This window comes from Ctenocephalides felis, unplaced genomic scaffold (genome assembly GCF_003426905.1).
Source record: "Ctenocephalides felis isolate EL2017-DRISC unplaced genomic scaffold, ASM342690v1 CF-g0.4_SCAFFOLD_01886, whole genome shotgun sequence".
NCBI classification, from domain to species: domain Eukaryota; kingdom Metazoa; phylum Arthropoda; class Insecta; order Siphonaptera; family Pulicidae; genus Ctenocephalides; species Ctenocephalides felis.
In genome coordinates this window covers 144,434,201-144,456,597 of record NW_020538040.1, presented here as the reverse complement: position 1 = coordinate 144,456,597, position 22,397 = coordinate 144,434,201, and the positions used below count along the sequence as shown (strand labels likewise).

General features: G+C 30.5%; 1 protein-coding gene across 2 annotated transcripts in view; it reads left to right on the top strand.

Moving 5' to 3' along the window:
* Positions 1-20,068, top strand: part of LOC113377979 (zinc finger protein rotund-like) — a 132,212-nt gene extending 112,144 nt beyond the window's left edge. Inside the window, exons 2-3 of one of the 2 annotated variants that reach the window (XM_026618459.1) lie at positions 18,609-19,321; positions 19,418-20,068. In XM_026618459.1, coding sequence (XP_026474244.1) covers positions 18,609-19,321; positions 19,418-19,766 — 1,062 coding nt within the window. In that variant the 3' untranslated portion in view covers positions 19,767-20,068. Of the gene's footprint in view, positions 1-18,608 lie in introns of both variants that reach the window. The other variant, XM_026618458.1, reaches the window with a different exon arrangement.
* The last annotated feature ends 2,329 nt before the right edge of the window (positions 20,069-22,397 follow it).

The window sequence follows — 22,397 nt, the reverse complement described above, 5'->3', positions numbered from 1 at the left end:
GTCATTTTTTAAGTATTTTGTACATCTTATTATTCAAAATATAAAATTTAAAAAAAAAACTTTTTTTGCCATGTTTCTGTTAAATTTACTTAAAATTTAAATTAAAATTTAAATTAAAATTAAACTGCTAACCTTGTGTTGCTTATACTTCCCCTTGTGCAAACTTTTTTCGCAAAATAAAATAAAACCGGAATTTGAAATATTTTTTTACCAAAGTAGAATAAATAGGACTGTTGCTGTTTGAAATAATCACAGCACAAAATTTCAATTCAAACATTTTAATTCATTAAGAAACATCTCTGAAATGCGCACGCACATGTTGCGTTCGACGGCTGGCTATCGATAATGGTCTTACGCAACATATGCGTGCGTTAAAGATGTTATTGAAGATATTAGCTACATATGTAGCTAAATAAACCTGTAGAAGTACGAAGCAAAGTCACTACTGGAGTATTTAGAACAAAAATATTAAAATTTATTAAAATTAAAACTTGAATGCAATATAAAACAAATTACCTACTGAATTATTTTGTTAGTAACTTATTCGTCAAATTTATTATTATGATCAATTTATAATTTATTTCTTTATAAAAGACTGATTTTATGTAATTTATTGATGTAATTTAATTAATTATAAAATAATTAAACTGGAACAACATATGTGGATTGTTATAACTTAAAACGAACACGTTTCTAACACCAAAGTTTTTCGAATTAAATTTGAAAATTAATTATTATAAAATTAATTATTATAAAATTATTAAATAATCTATTACTGATATTGTTTAACTTTAATGACATTTAATAAATTTTACCAACAAAATGTGTTTTTTTTTCAAATTTTTAACATGTACATCTTTTGGGTCAAATATTTTCCAATGGATGACATTAAATCAACTGCCCTTGTCTCTCGGGGTACGGATTTCACAAGTTTAGAGAATCTCCTTCCATTGTTACAAAACATGTCCTCCTTTTACAGGACTTTTAGACTAAAATTCAACATAAATTTTAGCACGTAATATCCATTATTTTTTAAAATCAGATTTTGCAAATATATTTGTCGGTTACCATGCCACATTAATGCATATAATATTTTTTGTGCAATGATTCATCATTATGAACAATCAAGGTATGATTGATTAAATGCTATGTGCAGAATCATAATTATATTATCGTGCTAGTGTTGCATAAATAACGTTTTTTTCGACTTGTTGTTCATTGCCAAAATCTATGACCACATAAGATAATAGACTTGCGAGATTTTAATAGCAGATTATAATTATAGATGATGTCCGAAAACAAAAGCGACTGGGATATTGATTGTTTTAAAATGTTTAATAATATTTATTAATATTTATAAAGTGCTTTTACTACGGGATTTTTTGATTATATTTTTTGTAAGGCTTGTTACTGAGTAGGACGTGATTTATTAATTTATAACACACATATTACTATGGAGGAGATACTATGGTTGTCTAATAATTGATTCATAATATTTATTAAAATAATTATTTTTAATTAATTAACTTTTTGTAGGGTCAATTATAGTAATCGCAAAAAATCAAAAATGATTTTTTTATGTGTCTTTTAGTATCAAAGTCTTCTGGGCATTTTGGCATTCATCAGAAAATTAAAAATTAAAACGTTAAAATATTGTATGTGTGTATACTAGGGTGGTCCTTAATATGGACATTTTTGAATTTCCTTGCTCCCAAGGGCTCCAATGGTTCTAAATTTAGAAAAAACAATTCTCTGAAAGTTTTAGCTCTTAATATTGTCTTTTAGATAGAGCGCAATTCAATCAAAGTTTTGTATGGAAATAGCATGAAAAAATTTTCAAAAATTTTGCAGAGCGTCGAATTTTTAATAAAAAATGACACGAGTTTTCACTTTTAATTCATTTGTCGCTAAATTATACCTAATTAACTTCTCGTAGGGCAAGTTATAGTAATCGCAAAAAAATCAAAAATGAAAATTTTTATATATCTTTACGTTTCAGAGGTTTCTGAACATTTTGGCATACCTTAGAAAAAATGGATGTATGTGTGTGTGTGTGTGTATGTATGTATGTGTGTGTATGTATGTGCGGATACAAATTTTCGTCGACGATTTCGGGAACACGGATCAACCGATTTGAATAATTCAAAAAACATTCGATTCGTATTGATAAGGAGACGTGCTGATTAGTTTTTGGCGGAGGCAGGTCTAGCCGTTCCGAAGATACGGGGCAAAAAGTGCCGAAAACGGTAACTCAGTTTTTAAGAGAACGGGGCGTCCGATTTGAATAATTCAAAAAACATTTCACTTGTATTGACAAGATGAAGAATCGATAAAATTTTCATGAAGGTAGGTCTAGCGGTTTCGGAGATATGGAAGAAAAAGTAAAAAAATGAGCCATTTGGCGGTCAAAAATGATCATTAGACATATGCACATTAAATTATCAGATATTTTATAGAGATTTTAACAATAAGTATACATTTTGTTAACATTCCTGTGGGTTCCGTACCAATGCTTATGCGTTAGACAGCGACGCGGAGCTTACGCGCTTTATATTTTGTCCCTATGCAGTTAAAACAGTACGATTGCTTTGAAAAGAAAGTTCAGATCTTCCACAATATGTCAAAATAAAGAAAAAAAAAAAAAATTTCAAAAAAAAAAAATTAAAAAAATTTTTTTTTTTTTAATTTTTTTTTTCAAAAAAAAGTAATTTTTTGTCCAATTTATAGTTTCTCAAAAATCTTATTTTTTCAAAGTAAATTTTTTTCAAAAATGTTAATCGTTTTTAAAAAAATAATAATTTTTGGTACGGGAAGTTCCAGCAATTTGCCTTAAGGCACGATGCCTTAATTGCCTTAAGACAGAATTCCACTTACAGCTAGTTTTTTTTTTAAATTTTCAAATGTTTTTTCATGTTATTTCCATACGAATACTATCTAAAAGTTAGTATTAAGAGCTAAAACTTTCAGAGAATTGTTTTTTATCAATTTGGAACCGTTTGGGCCCTTGGGACCAAGGAAATTCGAAAATGTCCATATTAAGGACCACTCTAGTATGATTCACATATTCACATATATGCAATATGTATGTATGTGTATATGTGTGCTGATTCAATTTTTCGTCGATGATTTTAAGAACACGGATCAACCGATTTGAATGATTCAAAAAACATTTAAATCCTGTTGTTAAGAAGTGCTGATTAGTTTTTGGCCAAGGCAGGTCCAGCCGTTTCGAAGATAAGGGGCAAAAGGTGCAAAAAAATGGTAATTCAGTTTTTGAGAGAACGGAGCGTATGAATTCAATAATTGGATAAACATTTTACTTGTATCGACAAAGTAAAGAACTGATTAAATTTTTGGACAGCAGATCAATTGAAAAAAGTAAAAATTCATTTACCGGTCAAAAATGAACATTAGGCATATGCACATCAAATTATCAGATATTTTATACAGGTGATTTATTTATACAAATTTTGTTTACAATACCAATGTTTATAAGTCAAACTACAACGCGGCGCTTACGCGCTTTGATATTTTGTTTCTATACAGCTGACGCACAGCTGATCGCTTTGAAAAAAGGATCAAAGTTTTCAATATAAAAAATGTCAAATATTTCAAAAAGTCAAATTTTTCCAAAAATATCAAAATGATCATATATCTAATTTTTCCAAAGTTATCAAAAAAAAATTAGAGCTTTTTTATAAATTTCAATTTTTGGTATGGGAAGTTTTAGTAATTTGCTTTAAAACATGATGCCATGCACAACTAGTTATTTTAATTCACTTAAGAGTCAAACTGGGACTCTTCATGACTTTGTAATACAATGCAATAATGTAGTTGGTTGTAAAAATTAAATAAGTTTTTGAAATTGGTTTTTGCTAAAATTTTTAGAAATAAATATTGATTGTTTTTATTTGAAAATCAAAAATTTATGTGTAACGTAACATATGAATTTATTTTTGGATTAACGCTAATGAGTAGGTTTGAAATATATCTATAAAATTGAATATAAATTATATCGATCTAAATATCGTTATTTGCATTTGCAAAATTAGTTACGCCACAATAGAATTCTGGCAGCATTCGATCCCCGACGCTTTCGAATGTATCCTTTTAAAATATTTGTCTATGCACAATGACAATAGGACAAGAAAGGTCTTCAACGGACATTGCTGATTTATTAGAAATCTAGTCAACAAAATCTCGGGACCCATGGCCAGGGGTCGCATTTTACATTATAGGCCTAAACATAAGATCGATGCAGGAGATATGTTAGTATGCAGTTCGCACATTCCACAGAAATCCATTAGATAGAGAAATTTGGATTTGATCTCTTGGTCGATATAGATATAGATACAGATATAGATGTGTGTTCGTGCGAACGTATCTGCGGTTTTGAGCTTAAATGATATTTAATTTTGTATAGAGAACGAAGATTTATTTATAAATCTTACATTATTGGGATGTTCTTCTAAGCTTGAAACCTAATGTAATATTTTAGAAACAAATACAGCTTTTGTTTCCATACGTTTTAGTCTACATCGTGACCTTCATTCCGGAGTAAAAATAAAAAAATGCACTAATTACGATATAAGTGCCACACTATTACATTAGTAACCATATTATTGTGCACATTGATATGTAATATAAATCTACAGGGTAGGGCGGGGTACAAAGGTCCAATTTGACTTTGAGCAATTATATTGTGACCAATTATATCACAACAAATAATGCATATCAAACAAACAACTATCTGACTATGTTCATTGAAACTACCAGATAATCATTTATCATTGTAGAAATGTGCTTTTTTTGCTGTTTCTTCAAAAATTTGTCACCGGGTCCTTTTTTTATCCAATAAACGGGGTAGAATGGGACGGCCACGGGGCAAACAGGTCCAATGTCTTATTTTAAATTTTAAAAGCATTTTGCGAAATAATAGCTCGCTACATTCTTCAACCAATACAAAATATAAATTTCATAGGTACATTTTCTGCAGAGATAACACTGTATATAACCTTGATCTGGTACTTTGTCAGCAGAGTTGGAAATTACTATTTATTTAATTTATCTCAAGCCAAATTGATTTTTTTTTCTTAATTTACTTTTTTATTTACTATTTTTTATTGGTTAAACTTTTGCCAAAGTAAAGTTTTAGTTGGTTCTTTTTACCCCACCCTCGTGTAAGCTTTCATAGAGGTTATAACAGTGCTCACAACTGTTGTTCAAACGGTTACTCGTTTTTTAGATATCGGTGGTGGACATTTTTACCCGCGGACCTTTAAGCCCCGCTTATCTCTATGTATATATTAATTTGATGCCCATAAATATCATAATTCTGTTCCTCAATTATTATTAGCAACGATCAATCTGTTGCTCATGTGCAAATATTTTTTGCCTAGTAATTTACTACTAAACAAATTACTATTTTCAAGTATCATCCACAAAAAAAACACTTTGTTTAGGTTGGTGTTAAATGTCAAGTATGAAACTTATTCAAATATGCGTTCACTTTTCATTATAAAAACTTTGACGCGCGTCACCTTTTTTCCAAAAACTAAAAAAACTGTGCATTTTAAAAAAAATTCAAAGGCCCAGTGTCATTCCACAAGTTCAAAATGAGGTTCAGACAGGTATTCGGAATATAATAACATAATGTGTAAGCAAATAGAGTAGTTTTGCCCTTTTTCATAGATCACTTTCATTTTATTAAAACGCACTGAAAAAAAAACTTGATAAAAACACGAAATTATAGCGGTAAATCGGAGTATACACTTGTACCCGGAGGGGATTTCACAGCAATAATATCATGATTTATAGCATTTTTTATTTAGGCGATTATCATTTTACTTTTTTTTACGAAGACACATTTGATGTTGTATTTCTAATTCATTGATTTTTTTATAAATAATAAATGAAATAATGTTTCACACCTTTTTAAGAGATATTTATGGCATTAGGAAAATGAAAAAAGAAAGAAAAATTACTTCTGTGATAAAACTTAATTTGTTTTTAATTTATTCTTACAAGACAAATATATGTGAATCGAAATAATTTTGATTTGTAATCAATATAGTTTCAATCAATCTTAATATTTAAAGCTTTAATGCCATAAACCATTTGTACATTTTACAATTTGCAATAGTAAACAAGCAGAAAATACTAGATAATTACAAATTTTTATTTATTTTTATATAATTGTTTTTTTAAGTACGGGTTTGCTACAGAAGAGTTTTGATTAATTTAATATTCACTTTAAAAAATATAAAAGTACGAAATGCTGTAAAAAATTTCTGATAAAATCATCAATACTATGAGCAATCAACTTCAATCATTATTGGTATTTTTAACTACTAATGAGGTAAAAAAAAAATAAGGAAACTTATTCAAATATGAAAAAAATTAGTATTTTGGTATATTGAAAATGTATAAATAATTGAAGTAATAAATATATTTTAAATAATTGAAAAATGAAGAAACTAATAAATTTATAAAAATATAAAATGTAATATAGGAAAGAGCGAGGTTTGACGGTCTGTGGGTAAAAAGGCATTCACTCAAAAATAATCAAAGTATTTATTTTTTTAATGATAATATTTTAAAGTAGAATGCAAAACATGTATAACTAGCCTTGAGATGAACAGAAAAGTATTAATATTCATACCAAAAGTAGTTTTTTCATTGGTAGTTTTTTTCGTTTTGAGCTCTTGTCTTTAGTTCATGATACCTGAGAATAATTTTTAGATATACGTTATTTAAATGTTTTGTAAAATGTATTGTCATTTCTAAGTTAGATTCAACATTTTTTATATAACTTTTATAAAAGCTTACTTGTGATAGGGTGAAAAGGATAAACTAAACCTTTACATTGACAAAGGTGTCAAGAAGAAGAAATAGTAAATAAAATATAAATTAAGTTAAAGAGCAATTTTTTCAGCCTAATATATATTAAGTTAAAAAAATATATAATATGTTTAATGAATTAATTTAATAGTTATTCGACCTCTGGTCATGAATATTTCTTTGGAAATACTAGATCAAGGTTGTATACAATGAAAGTTTTACATGAGTTAAATAATGTACCTAATCATTATCAACTATTATTTTTCCTCTTAAAATTAAAAAAGACATTGGATTTGTTAGCCCTCTGGCTGTCTCTTCATACTTATGAGGCAAAAAGGAACAAATTTTAGCTAAACAGTAAAAAAAATATATAATTAGGAGTTGACTGGGAATTTTACTGAACATAGTTCGATAGTTGTTTATTTGATACATGTTATGTGTAGTCATGTAGTTCATTTAGTTTAGACAGTATAATTACTGAAAGTCTAATTGGACCTTTTTGCCCCGCTCGAGGGGCAGTAAAAAAGTTAGATTTGTATGTAAATTTATTTCATTGTAAGTTGTTCAGTAGTTAAAGCTTATAAATTCACAATTTAAAGAATGTTTACATTATTCTCTCTCTCATTGATTTGTGTATTGTCGGTCATTAAAATTTCGACGCCGCTGTGTTAAAAGCAATAATAATCGTTACAATAATTAACCACGGACCCCCATTCATAAAAAGGCAACCACTGATGTGTAACTTAGGAACAGGTTTCAATATCCGGTGCACTTCTAATATGTATGTATTCAAGTTTTTTTTGACGTAGATGCGAGATTAGAAATAGAATAAAAAATGCTTAATCTAAGAGATATTAGCGTCTTATAAATGTATTGAGATATAGAACGCGCACATCGGATGAATGAAGTCGGACCGTACAATTTTTTTTTCGTCGAAAATCAATAATAATTATTGCACAGTGAAGACTTAATGAATCGAGAATTAATTTATTGCGACACTTTTGTAGCAACTTTTATTACTTAAGATTTGAAATTAATTTGTAATCTAAAAGTTCTCCGTTGTATTTTTGTAACAATCATACAGAATACAGAAATAAGAGATTGAAATAATAGAAAATTTATATTTGTAATTATTAGAGTAATTATACTAAATCAAATAAATTACATCACAACACATAATACGTGTCAATCAAACAACAATCTGACTATGTTCAGTAAAACTTCCAGCTAATTCATCATTGTAGCAATATGTTCTTTTGCTATTTCTCAAACATTTGTGAACTAGTCTTTTTCACCCCATAGGCTGGTAAAAAGGAATAGTCATCGGGCAAGTAGATGCAATGTCTTCAACCAATGCAAACTATAAATTTCTTAGGTACATTTTTTACAGAAATAACACTGTATACAACCTTGATCTAGTATTTTGTCAGAAATAATCATTAGCATGATTAGAAGAAGTATTTATTTAACCTATCTTTTGTCCAATTGCTTTTTTTAAATTTAATTTTCTGTTTTATTTACTATTTTTATTATGTACATCTTTGCTAGGGTAAAGGGTTAGTTGGTTCTTTTTACCCCACTCACATGTAAGCTTTTATAGAACTTATGTGAAAAATCTGTTGAATCTGGCTTAAAAATAAATATACATCTTAAAAAACAATTAAATAACGTATACCTCAAAGTTATATTATGGTTTCGTAAACTAAACAACAGTGCTCACGACCAAAATAACTATCAGCTACAAAAAATACTTTTTGCATGAATTTTCAAACATTGCCGTTTATCTCATGATAACGTTGTCGTAAGAATCAATCATATACACATTTTTTCCTCTACTTTCAAATATTGTTGTTAAATTTTTTTTACCTGTACTTGTTTTTGAGTTATTGATGACCTTTAAGCTCTGCTCTACCCTAAATCCTAAACTGCACTAAAGAATAAGCAAGTACTTTTTTCCAAATTTTACTTCCGGGGAAAAAACAAATAATGGTAATGATTAAATTAAATTTAATATAATATAATAATCTTAAGAATAATTACAAAATGCTAATGTTACAAATATAAATTAGTCTGCCTTTACCAAAATCTACTACTCAATTAATCCAGTAAGAAATAATTTTTAAATTTTACATCTTAAGTTATTAATAGACATGAATTTGGCAGACCAAAAATTAAATTAATTTGGCAAGCTCAATTAATTTTTCGACTATTTTCCAATATCAAACTTTTATGAACAATGAGAAAATTTAATTTAAACCTGCTTTTATACAATTTCAAAGCGATATTATAGCATGAGTAATCTGTTAATTTATGATTCTGCTTTTAATATTGATTTAAATCTGTTTTTAATTACGACTGACTGCGCACGGTAATAATAATTATTTAAAGGTTTTTTCGCATAATGAGAGCATGTGATTCTATGAAATGTCAACATTTCTGATTAAATGTCTAATAAACTTTGTATAATTACTCGTGATATGAAGTGAACAGTAATTTCATATATCAACTCGATCATTTATAAATCAAAAGCGTAGAAAAAAGCAACTATATTCCATGCGAATAGTCACAGACTTATTAAAATTCATTAATTATAATTATGCTTACGTTTATTATTACTGATGTAAATATTATTTGGTTTTTAATTAGTGCTACTTTGTATTGAATCTTTTATATTAAAATACATTTTGACTAAATATTAGTATTTTTGATGTTGGTAATTATATAGTTGAACTAGTGGTGCATGGCATGCATGTGCCTTAAGGCAAATTGCTGAATCTTCTCGTACCGTAATTTAAAATTTTTTTAAAATTAAAAAAAAAATTAGAACTTTGAAAAAATTAGATTTTTGAGAATATTGAAATTTAAAAAAATGGATTTAAAAAAAATATATTTTAATTTTTTTTGAAAATCTAGATTTTTTTTCAAAGCAATCGCGCTGCGTAGTTGCTTTAAAGATAAAATATTAAAGCGCGTAAGCGCCGCTTTGTGCAGTCTAATGGAACATTATAAATCTTGATACGGAAAAAAATTGTACTTATTATTAAAATCTCTGACATTTGGTGGTAGATTTTTTGAATCAACGCCATACTAATCTGAAATGCTAAAAATTTGCTTTATCGTCGCTCTAATCCAGTCATTATATCTGTATTCCTCCGCACATATATACATGCGTTCCAATGTTTATAATATATAGAATTATCGTATTTATTAATATTTATTTAATATTTCTTGTTGGTCTACATCATATTGAACTTTCACGTTACTCATTCGGAAACTGTTTTCGATTATGATCAAGTTGGCGTTGGATTATGATTAAGCAGCGGCCGTAATTAAATTCTTATGCAAGAAACTATTTCAATGATCCATGACTACCTTTAATCACCGTGTAAATACATGAAATTTTACATCAGTTCAGCTAATCCATTGCAGGCTGATTACAATATAAAATCAACAAATGTGCAAATAATTGTGGAATATTAAAAATGAAAATAAAACACTTGTGCGAAACAGTCACACTGCTAACACTTCTGTTTTTTTTTTTTAAATAGGTTAAGTTTAAAAATAGCAGTTTTACAAGAGATATATTAAATTATTAGTTAGTTCAACTCTGCTGATGAATATTTGTGACAAAATACCAGATCAAGTTTATATATGGTGTAATGTTTGTTAAAAGTTAGACCAAAAAATCTTTATTTTGGTTTAATAATTGAGCTCTTGTTCTTAAAATTCCTTTAAAATTAAAAATAAAACATTGAATCTGCTTGTCTGATAGCTGCCTTTTTTACCCATCCTTTATTAACAAAAATTCCAAATTTTAGAAAAATAGTAAAAAAACACATTTTTAACTTCCCGTAGGGTAGTTATAGTAATGGGCCGAAAATCGAAAATGAAAACTTTTGTGACGTTTGACGTTTTGAAGGTTTCTGAATATTTTGGCATACCTCAGAAAAATTGGATATGTGTGTGTGTTTTGTATGTCCGCATTTTTTCGTCCACGTTTTCGGGCGCACGGAACAACCGATTTGAATGGTTCAAAATACATTCGAGTCCTATTGATAGGAAGATGTGATGATTAGTTTTTGGCAAAGGCAGGTCCAGCCGTTACGGAAATACGGAGCAAAGAGTGCAGAAAATACAAATCGAGTTTTTGAGAGAACGGAGTATCCGATTTGAATGATCTAAAAAGCATTCAATTTGTAATGATTGGGAGAAGAGGTAATTAGTTTTTGGCAAAGACAGGTTCAACCCTTTCGAAGATACAGAGCTAAATATACAAAAATGACTGTTTTTGAGAGAACTAAACGTCGGATTTGAATGATTCAAAAAACTTTCTGCTTGTTTCAACAAAATAATTGCTTTTGGGAAAAAAATTTTTGTTTCATTTTTTTTTTCTAAAAAAAAAATATTTTTTGTATATTGAAAATAATTTAGATGTTAATTTTAATTAGGACTGAAGTTCTAATATACTTTAAACAAATAATTTCAACTTTACAATTCAGTTTATATAAGACAATGTTACAGTATTAATAATAATTTATTTGAAAATATTTAATGTTCCTCGAACATTTTGGAACGGTACGGGAAGTAAGGCACGATAGTTATAATTAGGAATGAACTGCAAATTTTATTGAACATTGAACAAGTTTGATAGTTATTTGTTTGATGCGTGTTGTGTGTTGTGATGTAGCTTATTTGGCTTGGGCAGAATAATTGCTAAAAGTCAAATTGGACTTTTGTGATCCACCCTACTTATAAGTGTTGATTCAATAAATTGAACTACAAGTAGCAAGTTGAGCTTGTGTCTTATACTAGCGATGGATTTACCTATAACGACTGATATTAATATTTCGACCCAAAGCTCATCGCGACGGCGATATAATTCGATCAGAAATTTTACAGATTTATATCTCATCGATTCAGTATTGTTTGCATATCTGTCCGTGTACCTTCAATAAACGTTGGTCTGTTTTATGATGTTTTCCACCGTTTATTGTATACCTAATAAATATCGGTGTCATAAACTCTCGAATCTTGTCGAATTGCGTAGTGCGCCAACATAAATTTGTTATCGAGTCTCGAACAGGTACGCCGTCGCAATTCATTCAGAACGAGTTATATTGAACCAAATGTTTCAATAAAATTCCCAAAGATCATTAATTCATTTTCAAATTTGAAACATTAACATGTGGCCATCGTCGATTTGCGATGAAAGCGGAAGTGCGAGGAACAAAAACTTGATTTATTGTTTTAAAACTTTTTTTAGCTCAAACGTCTATCAGCATATGAGAAGTTTTCTTTGACCGGTGAATTATAAAAGGTGATGTTGACTCATGAGTTTTTTCTCTTTGAATTCAATCTAATTGAGGTAATGTTGTTGAAACTAAAAACGATCCATATATATTTATGCAGCAGATAATAAATAGATTGTTTTGTTAATTAAATTAACATAATGTTAATTAAAAAAACATAATGCACTCTTTGATGACAAACTTATAACTGGTTATAAAATAAGTCTGTAAGTGATTATTTGAAATGCTGTAAACAAAAACACAAAACAACTTATATTAATAATACATAACTCTATACTAAATTACATACCTATAATTTGAAAAACAAATATTTACTCAATGACATTATTTAAAGTTTAGTTTAGAAAAAATAATACATAGTTGTAGTTAGAGGCTAATCAAGTCATAACTTATAAATTTTTCAATAGATTTAAAAGAAAGTTCTTCAAAACCTTAAGTAAAAAATTTATAAAATTTCTTTTTTTCTATTTTTTTTATGCAATAGCAATTCATTGAAAAGCATAATATTCAATCCATCTAAAGTGAGTTATAATATGGGACTTTTAGCAAATTTGTATCTTGGGTTGTAATAATTAGATTTGGTATTTAAACTTAAATTAAACAGATTTGCAATATTTTTATAAAACAAAGGGTAATTATGAGAAAATTGCAAGGATTGGTTAAGATCATGGAAAAAAGGTCGACAAGAGGTAGAGTAATAGACGACAGGGAAAATATAATTCTAATTGCATTTTTCTGTATTTGAATTCCGTAAATTACATGTAAATAAAAATATGAATAATACATCGTAAAAAAGCTCTTTTTGCTTACTTTCATTTTTAAACTACGAAACATGAAACAGATTTTTGATAATTTATTATTTAAATCGTTAATAATGTGAAAATCTCACATTGAAAAAACTGAAAATTTCAAATTGTCTCTTAAATGTATTCCAAGAATTTTAGTATTTTTCAATAACTCATAAGTGTTGTAATTAAAGATGTACTGAAAAATAAGACGACGAATTTTATTTGTAGTATGAAAAGAATGAATTTTGTTTTTTATTCAACACAAGATTATTAATGTGAAACTAATTTGAAACTGATAGCATGGCTTGATTAAGTTTTGCTATTAGTTGATCCTGAGTTTTTGCTTTAATAAAGGATGTATTCCAAGTTATACATTCAGCTAGTTTATAAGTAACATTGCAATCAGTTCAAGATTAAATAAATAAAATGTCAAGTAAACTACAAGGATTTTTATATCTACTAATTAAATTTTTTTATGATTACTATTTGTGAAATAAAGTATTTCGTAAGTTTGAGATTAACATTGAAACATGGATTAAGTTGAGTGATATTGATGTTTCTTGCATTTTAAAAATTCTTGTACTAAACAATGTGTGTGAAACGTTAAAATCCCTCATTCGTTTCGTCAAATAAGTTCCAGATGCCCGGAGCCCGGGCTGTAAATTAAACAGAAATAACGCGACCATGATTCGACAATATTGATATATTTAACATTGGGTGGAGCGTAACTCCTCCGATCTGTAAAAATGCGACGGAGGCGAGAAAACCATGATTCAACGACTGGAAACATTTAAAATATCTGGCACTGCATGCGAGAAACTCTTTTAAATCAGATTATTGCATTTATATTATTTCAATCGTCTAATTGTAACAATATTTGCTATAACTTTTATATCTTTATCACTATTTTTATGATATTTGTAGAAGCTACTATTGTCATTTACATATCATTCAACTAAATACTTATTTTTTGACTTACTAGATGTTCACTAAGGACTGTTGCAAATTATATAGCAGAATAAAAAAAATAAAAAAATTCAATATTTATAAATTTTTAAAATAATAAGTAATATTTTTATTTGCAACAATCATATTATATTCGAGATTGAATACAAACGAGTGTACGCATTTTATTTATTGAATGCTTACAAGCAGAACTCTAATTACAGAGTAATTCCCAAGTTCAATTTACCATTGAATTTTTATTTACTATAAAGATTTTGATAATTTTTTGTTCTTCTGATCTTTTAGTATGTCGCTTCTTGTATAACTTGCTTAGGATTTCACACACCAGCAATGCATTAATGCTACCGGCGTTCGAATCCATACAAAAAGCTTTTTTTGTGCAATTGGTATCTTCCACCTGTTATGAAACAAAATCAAGGATAATTTGAAATCGAAAAGGTAGTATACGTATCACGGGTGCGTTCAGGTACGAAGGAGTAAAAGGACACAGGTTTTTAAAAGCGGTGCTTTTTGATTGTCAGCATTTATAGCATATGTAGTCTGCTATAGACTTCGCCTAGAACTTTTTTTATATAGACATTGTTTGTTTATGGAATTAAATGATAAATGATAAATTGTAAAATATTTAAACATATACTATTTTTTATAACGCAGAACTAGAAATGCTTAAATAAATAGCAATGATTAAAAACCGAGTAAAACATAAAAGCGACCATAAAAACTTTTTTCTAGTTACTGCATACAGATTGTAATAATAAAGACTAGTTTTTATGTTAGTTTCTTTTACAACAACATCCTATATTTTACAAGCGAAAGGGTTAAACGATTGCCACTTTCCCAAATCCACTTGCGCTTGTAAATATTATTGCTTCATTTATAGCGTTTTTTATCATTTACGGAGGGTCCATCTTTTCACTATCTAACCGAATACAGAAAAAAGCGACGTTTGTCATTCCTCCAGAATATCACCCCTGTCTGTAAAAAGTTAGCACCGGGCAGTCGTTTCGGGGCCCGCGGTCATTAGGGGTATTGATTTTGCTGTTTTAATTCAACACCGCCCTCCGCGAGGATACGGTCTCATTCATCGGCGTTTTATTTTTTCGGCTGTTTTTAAATCCGAACGTGTCGTCCGGGTTGAAAAAAAGCGGCCCCACTGAATTCAAATGAGCGAAGTGTTCTCGATGCAATGCAGTCGTGTGCGTGTCACGACACCCCCTCGTCGGAGACTTGCGTTGGAGGTTCGAACGCGAAGTTCTCTGATCCAGCAGTCGGTGTCGGCGGTCGACGCTCGGGGCAGTCGTCGATGTCAGGATAGCAGTGATGTCGTAGTATATGTGTAACAGTCTCTTAATTGCATTATAATGTGCTCGAGGTTCGGGCAAGCCAAGCCAAGCCAAGCCAAGCCGGCAAGATGTGCATGCAGCGTCTCATTCTACCGTTCGGGCAGACGCTGCCTCGTACTCCACCTCTCCATCCCTAAGCGTGTCCTCTCGTTACGCAACACCCCGTGTCTCTGTTCCCCTTCCCGCGCGCCAGAGACGGCCCCCTCTCCGCGCGGACCGTGCGCGCTGCGCCTATCCCCGCATTTTTTGCCTTTCCCGACGCGCGAGATCTAACTTTGAGGACCGAACTTTTTCTGGGAGGCCAAACCAGTTGAGTTTTTGCTTCCGAACGAGCAGCATTACTCTACGGGTTAAGTTGCGCTTCTTTGTTTGTTTGTTTTTTATGTTGGTTCGCTCTGATCAAAGTGTTGTGCTTTGTTGACATAAGTGCATGTAACATTTTAAGACGGTGATCGTTCAAGCAAAAACAATCGACGACCCTTTTGTTTTTAAGCGAAGGTGTCGTTAATAATAAACATATTAAGATTATATAGTTACAAGTGTTTGTGTGTGTGGTGGTTGAGTCGCTACGCGTGACATCGCAGTGCATGTCGTGCGCGACGTTGACGTTTTGGAGGAGTCCCGTACAGTGTTCGGTGGGCAGACATCGTGCACGCTGGAGGGCGGACGTGCAATTGATTACAGGCCCGCCGGGGGTCTGGACTATCACAATTCTCCTCTGATGGCAGAAATACCTGCCGGCGATTACGGACACGTGCATCGATCGATAGATCAATTGCGTTCGATGAACGCACTGAACGAACGAGGACACTCATTAAGCGTGACAGATTTACGTCCGTTGGAATACAAACCGTACGCTGACAGGCCGGACGACCGGGACGGATCCGGCATAAGCAGGAATGGAGATCGGGATGATTCAGGAGCCGGCAAGCAATCATACAGTGCACCATCGACGCCCCCGACCCCTTTATCAGTGGCCGATGCACAATTGCAGGACTCCAAGGTACTTACACATTTCTGCGATGCGAGCACGTGGTGCCCGGCGGCGCCGTTCGGTGGTGTGTGATATAAGAAAACGCACGAGTTCGGCGCGCACACGTGCTCTCTCTTGAGATATCGCGTACCCTCCCCCGCAAGCCACGGCGTCGCGTGTGCACATGTGCTCCACTGCCTTCATTCATGCACAAAGCACAAATACGCGACTCTCGTGTTTACTCCATTGCGCCGATTTGCGATTTGATTTATTTTAGCCCGTTGTACCCCGTTGTACCCCGTTCCATTATCACGCGTATAAATGCAATTGCTTTGCGAATCTGAATAGACATAGTCACAGGCGAAAAACTTAAATTTAAATTGTTATACAATTAATAATAAGTTTTATATTAATACATTTAAACATACCCGAATTTTGTGTTATACAATCTGATTAATCACATTTACGTGTTTGAATAATTGTACTAAATTGTCGTTCTTCTCAAATTAATGATTTCAATATAAAACGCGACGAAATAAATTCGCTATAAATGTAAATTCTAAATAAATAAGTGTATTAAAGCTTTTGAAAATCTGTCGTATATTTTGTGTAAATTTTGTGATACACTTTTCAATGTGTTTCGTTGTGTGTCTTCTGCTTAAAAATTCACATTCCTTCAACTTGTTTGTCGATCCTGGCTGTTGCGTGAAACGGACCGTTCTATTTTGTTTCGTCTACGATTTCTCTTTGTGAATGTTTACTTAACACCCTTAGAATAGCGAAACGAATTTTTGGAACATATTTTACGTATTCAGCAAATGTGATCTTGTACTATATACGCTTCATAATTGCCATAATTGAAAATTGAAATATATAAAATACGACATATGATGTCAAAAAATAACAGCTTTTTATATTTACATCAAATTGTTTTTTTTTAATGTATAACTTGTTAAAGTATTTAAAAAAATGATATAAAGAAAAATCCATACAATTGACAAATATAAACTAAACATGAAATGATATAAATACTTTTTATTTTAAAACAAATCCTAAATAATTCTGAACCTTGTTAACAACTTAGGTGATTAAAATATTTCGTGTAACTGACAAATATCAAATCTTAAAATTATTGCCCAATATTTAGTAAATGAATGAAATAGAAATAATAAAACCATAGTTAAATAAAAAAAATAAAACCGACGTTCAATAGAAAAAAATATGACCATCGTTTTACCGATAGTATAAAACGGGAAATAACCGTGTTCGTTTACTTAATTGTTTTGTCATTAAATTAAGGTTCATGTGGTTATTTATACTTTTACGATAAACACTACAAAATAACTTACAGATAAATTAGTAAATTCAGTGCATAATTTACATCATTAATTTTAACTTCAATAGAAATATATATTTCATAATTAAGCTTATTCATGAAAGATGTTATAAACAGACAAATTTGCAAGGATATAACGTGAATGAGGACCTTGTGGATTTGTACATATATTTTTACTACAATGATTTATTAATAGAATAACATATCTTAGTCTATTAATCATTGTTGGTCGAAATTTTCATTTACTTACAATATAATTACGAAACTTAACTAGATTTTTAATATAACAGTTTGAATTGCGTTACGTTTTTGTATATAATGAAACTAATTTTACCATATAATCTACTAATCCACTAATCATCCTGTGTATCAAGTGTCTTCTGTATTGAATGTTTAAATGTTTTTAATTATAATAAAATATAAAATAATAAAATTTAAAATAATATTTTTTACGTTCTGCTATCAAATCAATAAATAATATTACAAAACGTATAGTAAATGTAATCATGTCAAATAAATATACTATCACTTTATTTTTAATTCGATATTAAAAACACGCTATTGGAAATTTATCGACCAATCGAATAAATTTTACGAATTTAAAATATTGCTAATCGATATAAAAATGTTTTTCGTGAATCTTATATATAAAACCATGTGGCGATAAATGCGTTAATTTATCGCGAAAAAATTAAATTTATTTATCAGAAAATTGTGACAACAAAGATATACATAAAATTACTGAATTAGTGATAATTGAAATTTCAATATTAGTGATAGATTGTTTCAATGTACAAACTTATTTGTAATAATAAATTATTTTATTTATAACAATTTTTATTGAAGTAATTTTAGTATTTTATTTTACGCATTCATACGCGATGGATGCAAATGCATAGTGCAACAAGACGTTAATTTTGTGTTCAATAAAATAAAACGATTAATAAGATAACGCATATGTAGTATATATTGAAAAGTTAATAGTATGAATTATGTAATCCATCCTTAATTGCAAGTTAGTTCTTTGCTCTAATGTTTGTTTTTATTTTTCAGATATTTGGATCGAAAGCTGATCTCCAATTGCATACGCAAATACACATGCGGGAAGCGAAGCCCTATAAATGTTCGCAGTGCTCAAAATCATTTGCCAACTCCAGCTACCTGTCTCAGCATACGAGAATCCATTTGGGCATTAAGCCGTACCGCTGCGAGATATGCCAGCGGAAATTCACTCAACTATCACATCTGCAGCAGCATATTCGCACGCATACCGGGGATAAGCCGTACAAGTGCAGACATCCGGGCTGCCAAAAAGCATTCTCGCAGCTATCCAACCTCCAATCTCATTCACGTTGCCACCAAACCGACAAACCCTACAAGTGTAATTCTTGCTATAAATGCTTCTCGGACGAACCATCACTATTGGAACATATACCCAAACACAAAGAATCAAAACATTTGAAGACACACATATGCCAATACTGTGGCAAATCGTATACGCAAGAAACGTATCTCACGAAACACATGCAAAAGCATGCGGAGCGCACCGATAAGCGGCCACCCATAACCGGCCTCGGTCCTGGTGTACACAGAGGACACCACGGTTTGGGATCTGATGGACCCCCATTGCCTGGCGGCGATCACCCATATTGGCCAAAAGTCAGCCCAGATTCAGCCGCTGGTTTGGCTGAGGCCATGCAACAACATGAGTTTGCTCAACAACATCCCGCACCCGATCATCACTTGCAACATCACCGAGGTTTATTAGATCATCATCATCACCATCACCGCATGAACGGTGACGCAAGCGACGAATTGGCTGCAGCGCGGCAACATAGTCTGGGACTAGGTGGCCATCCTCACGCGGGACACGGCTCGCAGGGCGATCCACCTGCGCCACCTTCCACTCCAGTAGCATCTGCACCACCGAATTCTGCATTCACCCCAATCAACTCGATGGCGCCTCACCTGAATCCGCTTAATTCTCACCTCAACCACCATCAGCTGTCGCAGCGACCGTATCTCTACGACACGATTGGCTTCCAAAAGCAGACCGGACCGCAGAATCCTGGTGGCAATGCGTTTCCTAATCAATTGATCTCTCTGCACCAGATACGAAACTACGCGCACCAGCCCGGTCCAGGACTTATGGGCGGCGACCACTTATTGGGCGTAGGAGTCGGAGTACCTATGAAGGACAAAGCTCAGTAACGAGTTGAAGTCCACAAATGTTTTACTCATTGTGCTGTATATAGATAGTATTATTACTGGGACCCTTGTGTTAATGTGCCCTTTCTTAATATGGATACTTGTGTTATGTGCGTGTACTATAGGTTTCATTTAATTAAATAAATTTATTAAATTCTATTAGATAAGGTTATCATGCGGCATATTTATTAAATAATTGCGGCCTTTTTTGTTATTGTTGAACTGTTTCTGTTATAAATTTTGCACTGATTTTTTTAGTGCAATGTCGGATGGATATGCTTGTCTTTATATTGGCCGGATGTTGAAGCGAGACTGTTAGCATTAGTGGCGCCATCCGGGGTCGCGTTCCGGAAACGAATTTCCGCGCAAAAATCATTTTTCGGAAGGCGACCACGGACTACACGGCGCTGATCAAATATATTTAATATGTATATACATATATATATTTAGACATACACTTATCTATATATGTATATACATACATGCATAGAATGTACATATATTTAACTTAATAGTACGAACATATTGATTAATAAATTTATATAGACAAGATTGAACCCGTGCGGTTTGTGATTTTACCATACTTAATTTTTATGTTTTAAATGTAGATTTTTATTGTACATTATCAAAAAAACATGACATTTTCTAATAAATATATATTATATTATTTGAATACAATATTTAGTATTATTTATTTAGGTTTTAGTGTTTAAGAATATTTCTACGGTGGTTTCATGTAGGTTTCTCTACATTTTTAATGTTTTTTTTCCTTTTTGGATCTATTGCATATTTACTGTCAGTCTTTTTCAATATAAATGAATTTATAAAAGCATTAGAAATATATAATGCTTCTTTTCTCATTTTATTTACAATAACAATTGTGGGCGCTTACAAAGCCATTTTGAAATTGTAATTATCGTGGATTTTTAATTAAATAAAGTTGTAGGGTTTTATAAGCATTCAACCAAAAATATATAGTCTAAACCATGTTTAACTTTTTGTATAATTACGTACGAATTATGCATTTTAAGTATATTACAAGAAGGCAATTGAAATTGGAATTTGTTACTCGCGGTAGATTTTGTTATGAAATTTGATAAATCGACTTACTTATAATTCTTTTTAAATGTTTCACGTGTATTTGTAAAAAAATCGCCCATTGAATTATTTTAACGGTCGATACGAGCTGTGATAGGCAATTAGCGGTTGAATTATGGTGTATCATGAATTTGGACATATAAGCAATAAAATGTAAGTAAAACCTATTTCAATAAAAGTTTCCATCGAGACATAGCGAAGCTAAATTTTTGTTTAATTTTAAATTTCGTTTTGTATATAATGCAAACTATATTATTGAATGAAAATAATATTTTTATTATCCGGAAACAAAAGAAAAAATATTAGCGAGTGTTACACATGAAGGAACTGTGATATTTTTGTAAATGTATACAATTATTATTGGACGCGTGTAAAATATATAACATAAAAATGCCATTCGTCAAACTCATTAAAAAATCTCATGGAAAAAATTAACTTTTTATCATCAGAAAGATATGATAAATTTTAGGTACGTTGAAGTTCGAGTATTAATTCAAAAGTCTAAAACAAAAAATTTCAATAACTTATATTTTATGATAGGAACAAGTAATTATCAAATTTGTGGACAGAACTAATAAAATTTGATTTGTCTTGCGTTAATGAGGAAGAGTTTTTCGTATAGAATTTTGATGATTATATTAGATCAGCAGTGAAAATTTTCAACATCAAATGAATAATATTGGAACAAAAACTATAAAAGCGTCTTTGCAATTTTATTCTTCCAAAAATGTTTTAATTACATGGCGGACGGATCAATGGTGTTCGTAGCATGTTGTTCCGTGGCTAATTCCTAAACTATTTGGATGTTTTTGCCATAATTAGAACGACTTGTAAATATTATTGCGTAATAGAAAAGTAATGTTTAATAAAAATATTATAAATATAATTTTAAATATATAGTTCATTATTTTATAAAGCCATTAAGCATAATGTACAAAAACACTGATTATATTAATTGTATGTAATTATACAAATATATAGTGTAATTATAGGTATTATAGTTCTTTTTTATTATATGAATATATTAAATGTATAAATTGATAAAATATTATTATATATGAGTTATCAGCAATAAAGTTAAGGAAAGTTGCCGATTATTATTATATAGAAATTAAGAATAATACATGTGTGATTTTTATTAATAGATATGTGTGTTTATGCTGGAATTATACTCAACAATTATTATGTAAAGAATGTCTATCTTTGTCATATTATTCAAGATCACATCATTGATCTGTTAGAAATGGTCAAATTCATTTTCAATTGGCAAGATAGTTTCAAATCAGTTTCGATGTCAATTTATTCTACATGCACATGACAAAATATTGTCAATTATAAATTCATTGTATTTATCGCTATGAAAAGAACTTGAATAATGCTTAATTTACTGAGCTTGATAAATCATTCGGAATAAGACATCTTAATTTTTATTTCAAATTAGATGCTTTATTCTTAATATTGATAATTAATAAAAACATGTCATTTCTTTTTATCGACCATTGTAGTTAAATGAAGGTAATAAATAAATAATACACA